Raw genomic sequence first — 20,253 nt, 5'->3', positions numbered from 1 at the left:
AAGAATCAAATATTTAGGACTAAACCTAACCAAGGACTTAAAGCACTTGTATTCAGAAAACTACAATGCATTGTTAAAAGAAAATTTAAAAGACCTAAATAAATGAATATTCAATGCTCCTGGGTTGGAAGAGTTAATAGCTTTAAGATGTAAATTGCACCCAAACTGATATACAGATCCAACACAATCCCAATAAAAATTCCACCATCACTTTTTAAAGAAATGGAAAACCCAATTATCAAATTTATTTGGAAGGGTAAGGGACCCCAAATAGCCAGAAACATCTTAAAAATGAAGAACAAAGTTGGAGGACTCTCACTTCCAGATTCTAAATCATATTATATAGCTACTGTGGTAAAACAGCATGGTACTAGCATAAAGATAAACACATAGACCAGTGGAAGTGAATGGCTGGTATAGAAACAGACCCACACATCCATGGTCCAGTGATTTTTGACAAGCCTCTCAAACCCATCCAGGTGTGCCAGAACAGTGTATTCAACAATGGTGCTGAGAAAACTAGATGTCCATAGTCAAAAGCAAGAAAGAGGACCTCTATCTCACACCTTACACAAAAATTAACTCAAAATGGATAAAAACCTAAATATAAAAGCTAGAACCATAAATCTCCTAGAAGAAAATGTAGAAAACATCTTCAAGACCTGGTAGTAGGTGGTAGATTCTTAAACATTACACCAAAACCATGAGTAATGAAAGAAAACATGGATAAATGGGACTTAAAACACTTTTTTGATTCAAAGGACTTCATCAAGAAGGTGAAAAGGCAGCTCACCCAATGGGAGAAAGTATTTGGAAATCACCTATCTGATAAGGATTTGATTTCCATTCTATATAAAGAGACCATACAACTCAACAATAAAAGAGCAAGCAATCCAATTAAAAATTGGACAAAAGAATTAAAAAGACACTTCTCTAAAGAGGAAATATAAATGGCCAAAAACATGAAAAAAATGCTCCATATTACTAGCTATTAGGGAAATGCAAATCAAAATGATAACGAGATATCATCCCACACTGCATAGAATGGCCAATTTAAAAAAAAAAACAGAATATAGTAAGTTCTGGAGAGGATGTGGAAAAATAGGAATACTCATTGTTAGTGGGACTATAAATGATGTCTGTGGAAGACAGTTTGACAGTTTCCTCAGGAGGCTAAAAATAGAACTGCCATATGATCCAGCAATTCCTCTACTAGGAATATATACAGAGGAATTAAAAACTGTGATACAAAGAGACATTTTCACACTGATGATTATGGTGGCATTATTCACAATTGTCAAAAGATGGAAACAACCCAAGTGTCCATAAACTGATAAATGGGTAAACAAAATGAGGTGTTATGCATACGATGGAATACTTTATTGCTATAAGAAGAAATGAAACTAGGACACATGATAACACGGATGAACTCTGAAGACATCAAGCTAAGTGAAATAAGCCAGACACAAAAGGTCAAATATTGCATGGTCTCATTCACATGAACTAAATATGAAGTATAAATGCATCAAGTTAAAAACTAGAGCACTGATTTTTTTATTTTTATTCTTTAGGAGGTAAGAGGGATTGAACCCAGGACTTATACATGGGAAACAGATGTTTAACCACTGAGCTACACCCATTTCTCAGGAGTACAGACTTTTAGGAAATAAGAGGAGGGCTGAGAAGGGGCACTGATGCTTAATGTATGTAGAAGTTTTAATTAACTTGACTGTAAATGTGAAGAGATGGATAAAGTTTATGGTAACACATTAGAGTAAGTAGAACTAACACAGTTGGTTTATAAATGGGATTGTGGCTGAAAAGGGTAGTTTAGGGATATAAAAGTTATTTGAAAAAATGCTAGAGAATAATTTAGGGACTGAGTAACATAGTGAGCCCAGACATAGATAAGAGTTGTGGTTAACAGTGTAAGTACAAGCATGTCCTTCTATGAATTAGAACAAATGGATGTATCTATTACAAGGTGGTAAGAATATGAAGAAGCATGTGGAAAAAACCATTAATGTAACCTATAGACTATAGTCAACAGCAGTACTGTAATATTATTGCACCAATACCAAAGACGTACTGTGTTAATAATAGGAGGGTATGGAAAAATATACCAAAAGTACGCTACAGACCATAGTTAGTGGTAATAGCCTGATGATATTATCTAATAATTTGTAACAAATGTTCTACAACAATGCAGTATGTTGGTGGAGGAGTGTTGTATGGAAATTTCACACATGTGCATGATTGTTTTGTAAGTTCACAAATTCTCTAATAAAAATATATATATTTTTAAATGTGCTATCATCAACTGTAACAACTGTTCTATACCAATGCAAGGTTTTGGTGGTGAGGTATATGAGAATCCTCTATTTTATGCATGATGTTATGTAAACCTAAAGTTCTAATTAAGAAAAAATAATTAAAAAAAAAAAAGAAAAAAATCATTGAGGACCACAAAGAACTTTTGTCTATGTGGGATATATCTATCATTGTTTCCTATACTAAAAATTCAAACAGTGCTCGCTTCGGCAGTACATATACTAAAATTGGGACGATACAGAGCAGATTAGCATGGCCCCTGAGCAAAGATGACATGCAAATTCGTGAAGCGATCCATATTTTTGTAACATTAAAAAAATAAATAAAGACAAAAAAAAAGAAACAAGGAAAACAAATGTACATAGTGAGTGCAAACAAAGGAGGGGGGATAAATAAAAAATAAGTTTTATTTTAAAAATTCAAATTTTTAAACATAATTAATTTTAAAGTAACAATAAATCTATTAACTAGTAAAATAACATTTTATGGAAAATATCTACATTTTCCAAAAAAAAAAAATGGGGTAGAAAAGTGTCATTATTTTACGTTTTTGTAAATCTCTTTAATGTATGGCTTAATAGAAGACAGCTAGAATCTCATCTACTTCTGTAGTCAAGCTTTTTCCATATTATACTTCTTGTAGTCTCTTAGGAAGAAATTAGTAAAAAAGGCAAATAATAACTTGCATTATTATGGAAATAGTTTGGCTCTCATAAACCTCCCTAAAGTGTTTCAGGATTTTCTGCACAGATTTATTTTAGAATATTTAGAAAATGTAAAGAAAAAAAATTTAAATCCCATATGCTCAGTCCTAGGGGTAACTACTATTAATGTTTTATAATTCTCCCTTTCAAAACATTAATTGATTTCTTTTGTCTTTGCTATTTACAAAAATAACATGCAAATTTTCTTATTTGTAAAAGAGTCAAACTATACACAAATATATAGAGAGAAACATGAAGATCCCTTTCCCCTTACTCCAAACACTTTAGCATATTTCATTGCATTCACACACAAACACACACACACACACACACACACAGAATTAGTTTAGCTTAGGTCTTCATAAAATGCCTACCTCAAAGGACCTCTTAATATTATGACTTCAGCTTTTAATGCAGATCAAAAGAAGAAGTGGTCAGTTTGTATTTTCTACATAACAACTAATCAGGATCTTGTCTCTTATCACGTAATTCCTTTCGGTCAAGAAAAAAATCATAATTGCTTCTAAAATTTGATGCCAGAAGGAATCATCACATTACAAGGGTGATGTAAGTATTCTTTTAAAATTTAATTTTGGTGGTGGTTGCACAGCTCAGTAAATTTACTAAAAATAATTGAAATATATACACTTGAAACAAGCAAATTTTATGGAATAAAAATTACACCACAAGAAAAAAGCTGTTAAAAAAAGAAAAACTGGTGCCTGGAATAGATTTCTTCTCCTGAAAAGCCTGCCTGTATCCTTTTATAAGGCAATGAGAAATGAAATAATGAGTTAATTAATACACATATATAACAGATACAATTCTAAATGCTGTACATTAACTGCTTTAAGTCTCCCAACAATCTTAGGAGGAGAATCTCATTATGATCCTCATTTACAGATGGAAGGTCTGAATCACACAGAAGTATCATGACTAAGTTCACACAGTTAGTACTTTGAGCTGGAATTTGAACCCAAGACAGCTGGCTCCAGAGGCCATGCTCTTAACCCACACTAAACTCAAAAGGCTCCCCAAACCACCTGAAAGCATTCAGGTCAGAATGAATTCAGTATTTAAGTAGAGAAATAATTTATTTCTGGTACAATAATATCTACCTTTCTCTAAATTTATATTTTCATTTCAATTACATGAAAATTTGTGTTTATATTATAAGTCACTTACATCTGGTTTAGAAAAAAAGACAGACATTTTACTCATCCCTGCTTGAAGTAAGTTTATTCTATCAATGTATTATAAACACAGGAACTATTTACTTGCTGAAAATGAACTCTTAGAGGAATTACTAAAATATTAACTTTTCCTGTATTCACCCACTGTTTAAACTATATAATCCTGAATGCATTTCAAAGTCACAGTACTGTCTGGATGAGCACTGGAAAAAAAAAAATCAGCAGCACCCTAAAGAGTTTTAGATAATATTCAAATCCCTAAGGTTTCTTTTCTCCAAAAGAAGAGTTGGGAAGCTTTAGGGAAGTTTCAGTAGGTCTGCTATTGGAAGGAAAACAAATTTTTCATTCTGCATACATGAGCAGAGAAAAAAAAGTACATAATGAAGGAACATAATGCAGTTTGAGCATTTTCCAATAAAGATAAGCGTTGCCAAGGTAATCAGTGGTGACGAGCAAAGGGAAAGCAAGCCAACTGTGCCTCAAGATGATCAGCGAGCTATTATTCTAGCAACTGAGTGCCCCCTATAGCTCCCATAGGTATATGAAACCTAACCTGTGCAGCCCTGTTCAGTGGTCACAGAGAGACCGTGTCTGTTTTGTTCAGCACTTTATATCTAAACCAATAATGTTCCTAGAAATATATATATTTGGGGGTGACTGAAATCCTTATTAGGCATTGAATGGCTAAAAGACAAGTTAAATAAACAACGTATGCCCTCAAGCATTTACATTCTTACACATGAACACCTGTGGTATATTCACCAGTATGGAAATTAAAAATTCTTATTTCTAATTCAGTATGAAACTTCAAACCTACAATGTTCAGCTCCCTACATATTTTAATTTTCCATCCCATGTCCTAATAGTCAAAACACTAGACTATTTCATATAAAATAAATTCACTTGTGATATTTAAGTAATATAGACTCCTGTGAAAAAAAGTCTGTTTCATAAAAGGATATAGTTGTAGAATGGCACAAAAGAAGACCTGAGCATATGGAAAGGCTTATCATGTACTTGAATAAAAAAGTAAAACATTAGAAGGTGTCCAATTCTTTTTTTGTTGAACTATACATGTACAGCAACCTCAACAAAAACACTACTAGGTTTGTTGTTGTTTTTTAATTAGACAAACCAATTATAAAGATTAAATAGAAAAATACAAACAAGCCAAAAAAATCATTCTGAAAAGGAATACTGTGGCAAGAATAAAAAGTCCTACTAGATATTAACATGTTATTTTTAACTGTAGTAATTAAAAGAGTATGGGACTGTATATCCAGAATATCCAAGTATATCCAAATATATCCAGAACTCAGAAGCAGAATAGAATATCTAGAAATAAGTCCAATAAAAAGGTACTATAGTAGATGTTCTAGCAAGGGCAAGCCTAAATTATTAAATAAACAAAGTTGATTATTTAGATAGCCATTTGACAAAAAGCAAATTTACAACCTATACTGAATAAGTTCCTAATGGATCACAGATTTAAATATAAAAAATTAAGTCATACAAGTACAAGAAATAAAGCAGAATTTTAGAAGTAGAAATTAAGAGTCAGAAAGTACTTTCTAAGGATGGCACAAAATCTAAAGCAATTTTAAAAACCTGGTAAATTTAACTTTCTAAAAATTTTTAAATTCCAGCATAAATTCCCCAGAACCAAAGTAATTACCAAACAACAGTTTCCCAAAAAATATTTTCAAGTCCTATCACAGACTATTAAAAAGATTCAAACAATCCCATGTGTTCATCAATAGAGAAATGGTTAAATAAATTATAGTAAATCCCATATATAAAATCGAAAGAAGAAGTATTTTATGTCCTTATATGGAACAATCTTCAGTATATATTGATGAATAAAAAAGTAAGGTCAGAATATACGAATATGGTGCTATGATTTGAGTGGAAAATACGACGGGGGAAAATATTTATGCTTACATATTTGATCTTTATCCTTCTTCCAGGGAGGGAAATGCACAGCTAGGGGGCTCCTATGGAAGGGGAGTTTTCCCCATATACCCTTTATGTATCTTTCAGATTATAAACCATAAGAATCTTATTATCCAGCTTAAAAAAAAATCACTAAAAAATTGTATAATTAACCAGTTTCATTTTTACTTACAGGATATTTATTTATAGCTAAGTCCAAGCAATTGCAAAACTTAACAGATGTGCCAAACAGTCATACAATCAAACACATATCTAACTTTTATATATTATATAACTTTGCAAAAAGTCAGCTAAACATATTATGTTTCCACATTTTAAATTAATTGAAAAGTTTGGATATACTCATACTGGCAACAATTAAAAACTACAGCTGGGGGGTACTGGGTTCCTGGCCGGTGGTGCTCTGTTGTGGTCCCTAGGGGAGCAGCGACAGTCTCCCAGGTGCAGCGGCAAGGACCGCGAAGGAATGAGGGTCCAACAGTGAGCCCCTGACGCTAATGACTATGCTTGTGAGCTGATATGCCTGAAATAAGAACAAGGCCTAGAGCAGCATTGTGCCTAGGAATTTCCTCCTGACAGCCTTCATGTTACTCAAATGTGGCCAGTCTCGAAGCCAAACTCAGCATGTAAATGCAATGCCTTCCCCCCAGCGTGGGACATGACACCTGGGGATGAGCCTCCCTGGCACTGAGGGATCACTATCAACTACCAACTGATGATGCAACTGGAAAATGACCTTGAATGGAAGGTTCAATGCGGATCAGCAGAATATCCCTGTCTACGTAAAATAACATGACTTTAAAATGCTGTTTGACCTAATGTAAGGAGGAAATGGAAAGGAGAAATGAGTTTATATGGCTACGAGTCTCTAAAAAAGAGTCTGGAGGCTGTCAGAAGGATTGCCCTTATGCACAACTGAGCAGAGTCTAAGAGACAGATAAAGTAGATACAACCCTCAGGTATTGGTTCCTTTGAGGGCTAAAGAGATCCATGGGTGCTATGGTCATGGCAGATGGGGTTAACTGCCATGTCAGATGGCCCTTCTTTGCAGCTGGTGTTTATGTGTGATGAATCTGGACTCAGATGGGATCTCTCTTCATAAGACTTTCATGCTACTGTGCTGGAGTTGTAGTTGGTGTTGGGGTTTAAGATATATTTAGGGGATCTGAATCTCTGGACTGACAATGTGATAGCCAGGCCCTGAGCCTCAACAGACTCCAGCACCTACAATCTGATTTATTGGACTCACCTCACTCAACTAAGATGGAGTTGAAGAAGGACAACCACCACACCATGGAGCCTAGAGTGCCTACAACTGAAAGTGGGAGGATTGCATCCAGTATCCATGTGGAATCTGAGCCTCCTCTTGACATAGAGGTGCAATGGACACAACCAATCCAATGTCCACAGAGAAAAGGTGGCATTGGAGTGGGAAAAGTGGACATTGTGGCTAATAGGTATGGGGAATGGCAGGAAGAGACGAGATGTGGAGGCGTCTTTGGGACTTGGAGCTGCCCTGGATGGTGCTTCAGGGGCAATCACCGGACATTGTAAATCCTCACAGGGCCCACTGGATGGAATGGGGGAGAGTATGGGCCATGATGTGGACCATGGACCATGAGGTGCAGAGGTACCCAGAGATGTACTTACCAAATGCAATGGATGTGTCATGATGATGGGAATGAGTGTTGCTGGGGGGGGAGTGGGGGGGTGGGGGTGGTGGGGTTGAATGGGTCCTCATATATACTTTTTTAATGTAATATTTTTACAAAATCAATTAAAAAAAAATTATTAAAAAAAAAAAAAAAAGAGGCCCCGGCCCCACCTCGGGCACGGGCGCGGGTGTGGGCAGCGCGGCAGGTGGCAGGCGGCACATGGCCCGAGCCTTCTGGGCCATGGTGCCCTCCCTGCGCTCAGCGGGCGCAGGCGTGGGCGCCTGCTGATTGAAGTCCGCCAGAATCCGCGCCACCACGAAGAGTGAGGCGCTGTCCCTGCTTCCCGTCAGGGAAGTGGGAGACAAAGCCAGCCACAAGCCCCAAAATCCAAACAAGCTTATGAGGCAATCAACTTTGTCCCAGCGAAAGCTAGCCCCTTTCACAACTTTTCAAACTCCCTGCTGTCTACATGACAATGTAGCTCTGGGCTAGTGAAGGCTAATATAGTTAATCCACTGTAAAGAGAGAGAAATGTGGCAACATTTATGTTTTGTTTTGTTTCCATTCTAGTTCTGATTAGGCTTGCTTAACCAAGATAATAGAATTGGTACCAAGTTTTTATCAAGGTCTAAAGGAAGTTTCCAGTTTTAAATCAATAGTTTTCTCCAGAACTTCAAGTCTCAGTTTAATCTTATAGTAATAATCCAAAAATGTGTGTTAATAGTCTGTTTAAACTGCAAAATGAAAACTACATTTATGCTGCTCAAGTTATTTTAACTAATTGCTGATAACTAATAAAAATGTTTCCAAGCACAAGCTTTCATATTACAGGCAACATGAAGTCCAGAAGAAATCTTGAAGGGTATAATCTATGATATGCTATATAACAGAGGATTTAAAAGCAGCTATACCAAGAAAGTAAGAATTATGAGTCGATTGTAAATAAATTATATATTTCTGTTAAAAAAAATAAATTAATTAATTAATTGAGAGAAAAGTCAAGATAATGATATAAAAAGAAGACTAATGGAATATCCAGTATTCACGAGCCGCTTGCTTCTTCTTAACCAAATATATGATTAAAGTTTGTTTTAGTGGTGTGAAGAGGTCTCTGGCCAGAGAGGCTGGACCAGATTTGAAATTTTTTTTTCTCTGAATTTTTTTAAAAATCCAGTAAAAGTTTTATTTATTGTATATACACTTATACACAGACACATACACACAAATGTGTCTAAGTATATGTAGCAAGCTACAATCAAAACAATTTGTTTTGGTTAAATAAGGACATGCTTCCTGTAGGGACATTGATAATTATATCATCTAAAGACCTATATTATATGGTCTAGAGAAACTATTACTACATATCATCAATATTAACTTAAAAACAAAGTTTGCATAAATTAGTTTCAGGGTTAAAATATTTACGTTTTCTACTATTTGAGACAAGTGAAAGAAGTTTGAATCAGAATCTGTTTCAAGGTATTTTTATATTTTGCTGAAAAACAGAGGTTTGAAAAAGTTTTTCAATCCAAATAGATGAGTTTGAAATGTTTAATTGAATATTTGATACATATACATACACACACACACAATATCTCAGAACAAAGTTTTATTTTATCTTAGCATATAAAACTTAGAAATCCATTTGGCTAAAAATATATGAAAATAAGAATAAACCAAACTTGTACTATTTACATATATTGTGGATAGACTTTAACTTGACCAAAAGGCAATATATTTTTTCAGTGTTATTCTTTCAGACAGCTACATCACATAATTTTATTATATATGGATATTCATTTTTTCCATCCCTCAGTCTACTAAGTTTAGGATATAATTAATTACCCACATTTGAAAAATGAATTCATACAACTCATACCATGTTTACAGTTAATTTCAGATAACTCACAGGTACTGGAAATTATTAAAATAATTTTCTATAATAAAAATGAAATAGGAAGCAAAAAATTTAATGTATATAAAACAAGAATTGAAATAATATTAAGGGAAGAGGATTTGGCTCAACAGATAGAGTGTCTGCCTACCACATGGGAGGTCCAGGGTTCAAACCCAGGGCCTACTGACCCATATGATGAGCTGGCTCATGCTCAGTGCTGATCCATGCAAGGAGTGCTGTGCCACGCAGTGGTGTTCCCTGCATAGGGAGCCCCACATGCAAGGAGTGCGCCCTGTAAGGAGAGACGCCCAGTGCAAAAAAAGTGCAGCCTGCCCAGAAGTGGCACCATGCACATGAAAAGCTGATGCAGCAAGATGACACAACAACAAAAAAAGACACAGATTGCCAGTGCTGCTGACAAGAATACAAGCAGACACAGAAGAACACACAGCGAATGGACACAGAGAGCAGACACCTGGGGGTGAGGAAGGGGAGAGAAATAAAAAAAAAAAAAAAAAAAAAGGAAATAATATTAAAGCAGCAAAGTTAAACCAGTTTTATTTCTGAGAAAAAACAGCAACAGGCAAATTAGCTTCAAAGAATTAGCATTTAAAGTCAGCATTTAATGCTGACTGCAAACTAAAATATCCCTCTTAAGTAGCAATAGATTCTAAAAGATCAACTGAAGCTTTAAGTCAAAGATTGACTTGACAGTTTCAATTGTGTGGAAAAAGTATAAATATCAAATGCATCATACTCTGACAGAAAAATTCCCAGCCATTCTCAGTTTTTGATACAACTATTTTGTCAGATGTGGGTTACCCAACTTCTTTCCATTGCCATCTCAAACACAACACATATCATCCCATTTCACAAGAATGTCTCCACACAGGTGCAAAATTCTATGATCTGAGTGAGTCAAAGAACCTGAGACTTGGAAGCCAGATAACCTACATTCTAGGTCCTTTCCCATCATGATATATTTCTGTTGTCAACCACCTTGTGCCTCAATTTCCTCATCTGAAAAATGATCCTAATAAAAAAGGCCCCTGCCTAACTTCAAATGATATAGGTGAGGGTGTGGCAGTTTGAAATTATTTTATGAACCCCAAAAGAGAAAGATTATGTTTTTAATCTATTCCTGTGGGTTATTGCATTAAATTCAGTTGAGGGGCCTTTGATTAGATTACATGATAAGATCGATTTTAGGGTTTGGGATTGGACTATCAATTGGGTGTGGTTCATGTTGAGTTATTGCCCTCTTGCTGGGTCTGATAAAAACAGAGTCACAGAGAGGAAAAGGGGGCTGCCATTTTTGACCCTGCCAAGTGAGAGGGGACTAAAGGATCGCTTAACTACAATTTCCCCAAGAGGCTGGGCCCATGGAGCAGCTCAAGAGGAGACAACCCTGCTATATGCCTGATAGCTTGCAGCTGAACTCTAGAAAAATGAGGGGCAGCTGAGACGGACAGAGGCTTGGGAAAGAGACTAGCCCTATGCCTGGTTGCCCTCAGCTGAGTTCAAACCTCAGCTTCAACACGCAGCAGCTGACTTTGGTGAGAAAGTCCCTCTTCAAGTGCCTTGATTTGGACTTTTCATGGCCTTGGAACTGTAAGTCTTTACCCCAAATAAATCCCCTTTCTAAAAGCCAACCCATTCTGGTACTTTGCATTGGCAGCCCTTTAATAAACTAAAACAGAGGGCAAGAGATGATATAAATGAAATAGCTTAATTTATATCTAGTTAATTAAGTTTCAGGATCTGACTTCCGAGCCTGCAAAGTATTAGAATATATGAAAGTATTTGATACCAGCAGAGCAATCAGATCTTAGTACTCTGACTTACTGCAAGAGAGGGGGTAAAAAATAAACCTCTATCCTGCATTTATGAGGCCCTTTAGGGTAAGGGAAAATAGCCCTACTGTCCTTAAGAGGATAAATTTCTACTCTTAATTAATTACTCGACAGATAACCTTTACAAATATTTCTATTTAGATAATGTAATAAAATATTTGAAGGAAAACCAAATAGCACTTTTCCAGATAACTGAGACAAACTCCTTAACTACAAGAAACCATCAAAATGGTTACTGTATCTCAATGAAATAATGCCTAGTTTGTTGTTGAGTATGATCATTTTTAGGCTATTAGTTTATCCTCCAGGTAGCATAATAATAGAATATTGATGTGCTAAAGTTCTTTAGGCAGACATACACAGAACTCATGCACATACACACACTCACATAATCTATATAGCAACCCTATAAGCAAAGTTATTATTGTCCCCATTTCAAAGATGAGAAGCCTTAAGTTTGGAGATTTTAAGAAACTTGCCCCAAACCATATAGCAAATAAGTAGCAGGGCCAGGACTCAAAGCTGGGTTTTCTGACTCTAAACTTACTTCACTCTTCAATCTTTGGTGAAAATGGATTTTTGAAATCTATATTGATTCTAACCTGGAGAGAAGGCTTCATAAAAAAACAACAAAATCAGAGGGATGGACAGTGAGAAAGCAGAGGCAACAAGTCCAGATTCCTCTTTCAAGAGGTCCAGTGATGATACGTAAGACAGAAATTGGTAGCTTTGAGGTGAATTAGGAAGAAAGGAAGGCTAGTATATGGAAGGAGCTAACATGGTAATGTAACAAGGGGACCAAGTTGACAAAGGAGAAGGCCTGATAACAGGAACGCAAGAGAGAAGAAACTTCAGAGTTTGGCATGTCTGGCAAGAAAAGGATGGGACCAAGAAACAAGGTTAGTTTATTTATCTTTTCTTAAACAAATATTCCTACTCTTCCTTAAAAACTCAGTTAAAACCTTTTTTTTCCTAAGAAACTTCTCATTACTAATCTACCTCACCAATTATTCCTTTATTACATGCTTTTAAAAATCTGATAATCACATTTATTATGCATTCGTATATATATGAGCTTATGTGTATATATTTTTATTTCTTTTGAATACTCTATTAACATTCACAGAATAAACCTTTATTGAGTGAATGAAAGAAAAAATTACTACATGAATAATATCGCATTCTACAGGTGAGATTTTTCTTCACCTTTGTGCATATGTACTGATGAAAACTTTTTGCTAATAGTCAAGAAAAAATTCTATATAACTGTATTTTAACAAATGGAATTATCTCTGGGCCAACTGGGCCTAACACTATTCTTAGATTCAAAAGTAGTAGCCCCCAGAATATTTTCCTTTGGGAAAATAGTGCTCTTTTGAAGGATCAGAGCTCACAAGAAGTCACTCTGTTACTTTCAGACCATATTATTACTTTTGCTGTTCTGGATGTTATACTGTTAAGATCATCCAGATATTGAGTCAAAATGAAGACAGAACTTCCACAGGGAATGGGAGAAATAAATCTACAAAAGAATTTTAGTGAAAATTCGCTATTTGGCAAAGACCTTTGAAGTCCCTAAAGTTGGCTCAGAAAATGCTTATGTTCAATCTGTATAGAAAACTATGGAGGGTTCGGGATTCTTTCACTATCATTGAACACTAAAAGATATATTGTTTTACAAATAAACTAATATTCTACCAAAAAAACTTTCTGAATTCTAATTGCACTAATTGTCAGCAACTTAATACCTAGTTACTCTAAGTATTACAAGTGGTTAAACTAGACTGTAAAATCATTAAGGGAAGCACTATGTCTTATAAACTTTTTATTTCTTTCAGTATGATACTTCTGAGTATTTACACTGTAGGTTCTAAACAAGTAACTGATTATTATTTAAAGTTGTTATCCCTTCCTTTAGGAACACAAAATAAAAATCAACAAGCCAATAAGAAGAATATAAAGAAATTACAAGAACAGAGGCAAAAAAAACAAAAGAAAGAAGAAACCGTGGTAAATTGAATAGAAGAAGAAAGAATATTTTAAAGAGGAAAAATGAATTAATGAAGAATAAAAGAAGGGCATATATCTGTGATGGTTAGAACTTGGCTAGTTGTTTGGTCAGTCAAGCACTGGGCTGATTGTTACTGTGAGGGTATTTTGTAAATGGATTTAAACCATTAATCAGTTGATTGTTATCTACAGCTGATTACAGTAAAATCAACAAAGGAGCTTACTCATCCAGTCAGGTGGCAGCCTTAAAGCAAGAACTGAGGATTTCAGCAGTCAGAAATAATTTCTATCTCTACCTCAGCCAGCCAGCTTCTTAGGGGAATTCAGGGTCATTTGCATAAGAGTTCCCAACTTGTGGCTTCTCCAGGGGAATTCAATGTCACTGAGTTCCCAGTGTGCAGCCTACCCTATGGAATTCAGACTTACCAATCCCCATGGTTGCAAGAGCCAATTCCTATAACCAATCAATCTATCTATCTATCTACACTCAGACATATCGCCTATTAGTTTTGTTTCTCTGGATTACCCGGACTAATACATCATCATAAAGTAAGCAAGAATGCCCTACTTTTGTCATTAATAAAGTTGGATGATAAGATAGAATTATTTGACCTGAAAGTTATTGGCTATTGAATTTCTCTTTTGATTTCCTCTAACGTCTTCATGGTGATATGAACAAATAGGCAGTAAGTCCTCGTGTAGATAAAAGTTTAATAGTTTGTGATGGCATAGAACATATTCTTTTATGATGTTCTATTCAGCAACTAAGCCAATACATTGTACAAACAGTGTTTAATTCAATACCACTTTTCTTGCTTCCCCAAACCTCCAAATAGAAATAACTTACAAATAGGCCAAAATGAAAACCCAGAATCAAACAAGCTTAGTATCAAATTTTGCCTGGGGAAGATTGCATAACCATTCCCTCTTCCTCCCTTTGCTTAGTTAGCTGAGTCTCTGGGAGTTAGCTAGTTGTGTAAAGCTCAAGGAAACTTTCCTTCCTTAATCACTTTCTTGGGGTGGGAACCCTGTTGACCCTCATCCTAATAAAGCTCCTATTGCCCTGAACTGTGATTGTCAAATGGCTTTAATATCTTTCCAACCATCTGTAACTTCCTTGGGAAAGGACTACATATTGCCTGGCACATAGCGGGAATTCAATATTTACTGAATTAATCAGTGTTTTCTAGCTAAAAACTGTAACATAAAACCTGGTTATAAGAAGGGCCAAATTAACTTGGTAAAAAAAAGGAAAAGACAAATAAACCTAATGCTCCTATGTACATTGAAGTTTTATAGCCTAAGATAAAATCCTTCCAAAATAATGCCTTTAGTAGGCCATTTTCAAATATAACAACTGGCACATTTCATTACCCAAATTTCTCAACAAAATCTGCAGAGGGACTTCTAAATTTCCTAAGACCTAAATCTCAAATATTTAAAAAATCTGTTTTCACTTAAGAGAAAGAAAGCATCTGAAACCACTAAGTTCTATTTTCTTACATTCCTATCACTTAAAAACAGCTGAACTGATTTTTCCCTTTTTTAAAAACATTTACTGGCTAGTAATAAAGTTCTGAAAATAGAGACTCATGGTGGAAAACTGACTCAAACTAAACCATAGCAAGGCTCTTATAAAAATATGAAGTTTATATTCTAGTACTTAATTTGGCTCAGATTATTGTACAAGTACTCCAAAAAAATTTAAACATATCACAGTTTTACTCACTTCAAAGCCTCCTCAAACTTATGGATTTTCTTTTGAGCATCTTCTTTTTCTTTATCAAGTTCATTCTGTAAGTCATGAACCTGTATGTCAAAGACATGTAAAACTTACTGAAAGACAAGTAAAATATACTCAAAGGAGAATATGAACAATGAAAACAGTAATCTTAAATCCATTTTTGTATAAAATTAGATTTAGGTATTTCAAGATAGGTACTTGGTTACCCATAATCATTCTTCACCATAGAATAAATTCAGTACTATATTTCCAATACTGATTTTCTGACCAAAGTTAATTATACCTTGAATCTACCTGCATGAGAATTCTTTATAAAAGAAACTGACATGTAAGAAACTAAAGAAGGGAGCAATCACATTTGAAAAAATTTAACACACGAGCCAAGGAATTCAAGAGCATATGATAAATCATGTTTCTGTATTCCCCAAACACATTTGGATTTTAATGAATTAGTTCTCTCTTCCAATGCTGGGAATAAGATGTATAAACAAATGTTTATAGAGTTTGGGAGAAAAATCTCCCTGCAAGAGTATCAATGTCTTAAATGTGTCATCCTTTGAGTAGGTGGGATGGCAGCATGTATAATGAGAACTAAATGAAATTTTCTTTTCACAGGAAGCAATTCATATGCAAATACAGGTGAGAATATCTAACATGGTTGTTATAAGGATTTCAAATAGGAAAAGGAAGCTTTGGTATTGCTGAAGAAGAAAAGGAGGAGAAAAACAGCAACCATGGTTCCATATACATGGCAACTCGATGCAGACCTAGCTGGTGGGTAAGAAGGCTCAAGTTACTGAGTGGGGTAAGAATATCAAGCCACAGACCTATTGGTAACCCAGATGATGCTCAAGGTGCAACTGGAGGAGTAGAGAATGGGGGCAGGAGTGAATAAAACAACAATGACAACACACACACACACTGTAACACATTATATCAAACACTAAAGGAGTGCTATCCCAAAATACCTATAGTTGCTTATTTATATTATTTGGAGGGGACCTATTTAACTATATAGATATATAAACCCTATATTCTTTGACCTTTTCCTTTTATAATTCTCTTTTATTTTTTTCCCCTTGATGTCTTAGATTTTTTAAGTAAATTAAAATCAAAAGTTGCTTGTAAACTAAAAGGAGGGAGCTTTCCACTAGACTATCACAAAGCTTCTACTGGTTGCTTGATAACAATCACCAAAGTTGGGGGGGGGGAAATACTGATAAAGGCAGAGAGGAAAGTGCAGGGTGGTTGGGGAGGGTGGAATATCAGAATTAGGAGACGAGAGTTCCCCTCTTCCCCATATTTTAAATAATAAATTGGAAATATTTCATGGAGACTATTTTTGCAATAAGAAAAGGAACAACTTACCTTGAAAATTTTTGCCACAACATTTATTTTACTTTACTTGGAAAAGGAATGAAAAGCCTGTTGTTCAAAATTTTACCAGGTTCAAGATCGAAATTGCTGTCTTCTTAATCTCAAATCTCTAGTACATATCACAGTGCTTGGCAGAAAGAAGGCACATTGAATTGGAGTAAAAACACTACTCAAGCAGACTTTCCAGCTGTGGCCCAGGCATGCCCCGTGCGGCCCAGGGGCCTTCCCTGGGAGAGCCCCGGTGGGAACCTGTGGCTGGGACCTTCATGATGAGAGATTTGGGGGTGCTTCTCTCTCCTCTATGAAGTTGATAGTTTGCGTGGTAAAGAGATGGCTGACAGTGTTAAAACCTTTCTCCAGGACCTTGGCAGGGGAATTAAAGACTCCATCTGGGGTATTTGTACCATCTCAAAACTAGATGAGTGAATCTAGCCCAAGAGAAGAGCAGCATCTGAGAAGAGCATGTAGAGCCTTAGTCCAGCAGAGAGCCCAGAGCATGAGCTGAAGGAGAGCAAACCACGTGTCATTAGTTGAATTTTTCAGTGCTACGCTTGGAATGGCAGAATATTCAGGTTCAGGCTCATCTTGTTTTATTGAGTGTTTAGTCTGTAACAGCACAAAGATTATTGGTGATCCATCTCGATGTGGGGATGTTTGGTAGTGGCTGGAACTTGTCAATTCCCACCGTTGGTGCTTAGCAAACCTGTCAATGCAGTGTGGTTTCAAGATATATCTGATCTGGCATTTGAGGTATCAGGAAGCCTCACCCGTTCCCTAGTGTCAGCAAAATAACTGCCAACAAGTTCTTCCACCTTTTACTGCAGGCGCTTTTCCTATCCATGGGATGTCTGTGAATCTCCTTCCTATCTATACCGTTGGTCAGCTGGTTAGTCTCTTGCATATGTCCCTTCTCTACTCACTCTACTGCTTCAAATATCACTGGTTCAATAAAGGAATGGAAATGCACCAGCAGCTGTCAAATATAGAAAGGAACTGACCTTACTACTCTGGATCTGGTTTGCCCTTGGCTTTGCTCACAGCAATGCAGTCCTCATACATTATGAGCCGCTGCCTCTTCTCTATCTTCTTTCCTTTATTCATTATCAGAGCCAATGAGGCAGAGGCCCCTGGCAAAGCCTACCTTTTCCAATTGCACCTCTTCTCCTTGGTGGTGGTCTTAAACAATGGACTCTACCTGCAGTCTACCTGCAGTCTGCCCTGAGTAGCTCAACCTCACAGAGAAGTTCTCTTCACCACATCTATCCCTGCCAAACTAACGACTGCTGCAGGCCACTGAATCTCCTGCCATCTGAAGGGGGTGGGTGGAATTGGAAGGCTGGGCAGATCACCTTCCTGTTCACCTTCCCTTACCCAGGGAAGGCAGGACCCACTCTGCCAAGGGCCCTCTATATATTCCCTTCTTTCCAAGGAACTAAATCTCCATCTACCTATCTACCTATCTACTGTATTCCTCATGCCTATTGAACACTTAAGACTGCCATGTACATTTCCTAAGAAAAGGGATATTCACTTATGTAATCACCTTAAGTGCAGTTACCAAATTCAAGAAATTTAAAGTTGATATAAAGGTTAGAGTCCAGTTTTTTCATATGTCCCAAATGTCCTTTGAGCCTTTTCTCCTCCTTTAGTAAAACCCATCCAGAATCACGTATTGCATTTAATTGTCATTGTCTCTTTAGTTGCTCTTTTTTTCTTATTCGTGGGAACATTCCCATTTAGACCACTCTCAAGGAGACCATTCAGTGGGATTTATCACATTCACAATGTTGCCATACCCTCACCCCTACCACTACTAAAACTTCCTCATCTCCCCAAACAGAAACCCTATGCCCATTATGCATTATTTCTCCATTTCCCCTGCCCCGCACTCCTGGTAACCTATACTCAAATTTCTGTCTCTATGAGCTTACATATTCTCTGATATCTTCTTAGTAGTTAACATGGGGCTTAAATTTCACATCTTATATCTATAATAACCTCATTTCCTTTGCTACCAACTTAACTTCAATAGTATATACAAACTATATTACTATGCCCCTCCATCCCCCACTTTATGTATGTAATTCTTGTCACAAAGTACATGTTTTTACATTATGAATCCAAAACCACTGATTTATCATTACATTTATGCATTTACCTTTCAGATCATGTAGGAAGTAATAAGTGGAGTTACAAATAAAAAAACATAATAGCACTGGGATTTATATTTACTCATTACCCTCACTAGAGATCTTTATTTCTTCATGTGGCTGAAACCACTGCAGCTATTGTCCTTTCCTTCAACCTACAGAAATCTCTTTAGCATCTCTTGTAGGGCTGGTCTAATGGCAACAAACTCCCTCAACTTTTGTTTATCTGGGAATGTCTTAATCCTACTCTCATTTTCGAAATACTTTTTTTGTTTTTTTTAGAAGATTTATTTTTTTATTTATCTCCCCTCCCCCCTCCAGTTGTCTGCTCTCTCTGTCCATTAGCTGTGTGTTCTTCTGTGACCACTTCTATCCTTATCTGTGTTTCTTTTTGTTGCATCATCTTGTGTCAGCTCTCCGTGTGTGTGGCGCCATTCTTGGCTGCACTTTCTTTCGTGCTGGGTGGCTATCTTTATGGGGCACACTCTTTGTGCATGGGGTTCCCCTATGTAGGGGACACCCCTGCATGGCAGGGCACTCCTTGCGCGCATCAGCACTGCATATGGGCCAGCTCCACACAGGTCAAGGAGGCCTGGGGTTTGAACCGCGGACCTCCCATGTGGTAGGCGGATGCCCTATCCATTGGGCCAAGTCCGCTTCCCTGAAATATGGTTTTGATGGATATAGAATTCTTTTTTGGCACTTTTTTTTGGGGCCCCGGATTGAACATCAGACCTTGTAGGTGGGAAGCCAGTGCTCAACCACCAAGCTACACCAGCTCCCCTGAGTTGGTGTCTTTGTTTTGTTTGTTTTTGTTTTATGGGACCTCATACGTGGGAAGCAAGTGCTCAAACACTTGAGCAACATCCACTCCCAGTTGGCACTTTTTTGCTTTCAGCACTTGAAATATGCCATTCCGTTGCCTTCTTGCCTTCATGGTACTGGATGAGAAATTGGCACTTAATCTTATTAAGTCTCCTTTGTATGTGACATACTGCTTTTCTCTTGCAGCTTTCAAATTCTCTTTAACATTTGACAGTTTAATTATAATATGCCATGGTGTGAGACTATTTGGGTTTACTGGCATTCACTGAGCATCTTGGATGCATATATTCATATCTTTTGTTAAATATGGGAAGTTTTCAGCCATTAATTCTGTGAATATTCTCTTCTCTCTTTCTTCTACTGGTACAACTATAATGCATGTATTGATACACTTCATGGTATACCACAGATTCCTCAGAGTCTGTTCACCTTTCTTCATTCTTTATTCTTTCTGCTCCTCTGACTGAACAATTTCAATTGTCCTATTATCAAATTCACCCATTCTTTCTTCTGTCTGCTCCTATCTGCTGTTGAACCCCTCTAGGGAATTTTTAATTTCTG

At 36.5% G+C, this 20,253-nt stretch overlaps 1 protein-coding gene, 1 non-coding gene and 1 pseudogene across 5 annotated transcripts in view; 2 read left to right on the top strand and 1 right to left on the bottom strand.

Annotated features, from left to right (window-relative positions):
* The window catches only part of CEP112 (centrosomal protein 112), a 575,007-nt gene that overhangs the window by 381,077 nt on the left and 173,677 nt on the right, over window positions 1-20,253 (bottom strand). For 3 of the 4 annotated variants that reach the window (XM_058284590.1, XM_058284587.2, XM_058284589.2), the window contains exon 17: window positions 15,326-15,405. In XM_058284590.1, the coding sequence (XP_058140573.1) occupies window positions 15,326-15,405 (80 nt within the window). The remainder of the gene's footprint in view (window positions 1-15,325; window positions 15,406-20,253) is intronic. The other variant, XM_071210757.1, reaches the window with a different exon arrangement.
* On the top strand, window positions 2,529-2,635 carry LOC111764395 (U6 spliceosomal RNA). Its single transcript, XR_002797016.2, has one exon. It is a non-coding gene; the product is annotated as a U6 spliceosomal RNA (small nuclear RNA).
* On the top strand, window positions 17,048-18,014 carry LOC101412045 (etoposide-induced protein 2.4 homolog pseudogene; annotated as a pseudogene).

The sequence above is a fragment of the Dasypus novemcinctus genome, chromosome 21 (assembly GCF_030445035.2).
Source record: "Dasypus novemcinctus isolate mDasNov1 chromosome 21, mDasNov1.1.hap2, whole genome shotgun sequence".
Taxonomy (NCBI): Eukaryota; Metazoa; Chordata; class Mammalia; order Cingulata; family Dasypodidae; genus Dasypus; species Dasypus novemcinctus.
This window is presented reverse-complemented; position numbering and strand designations above follow the sequence as displayed.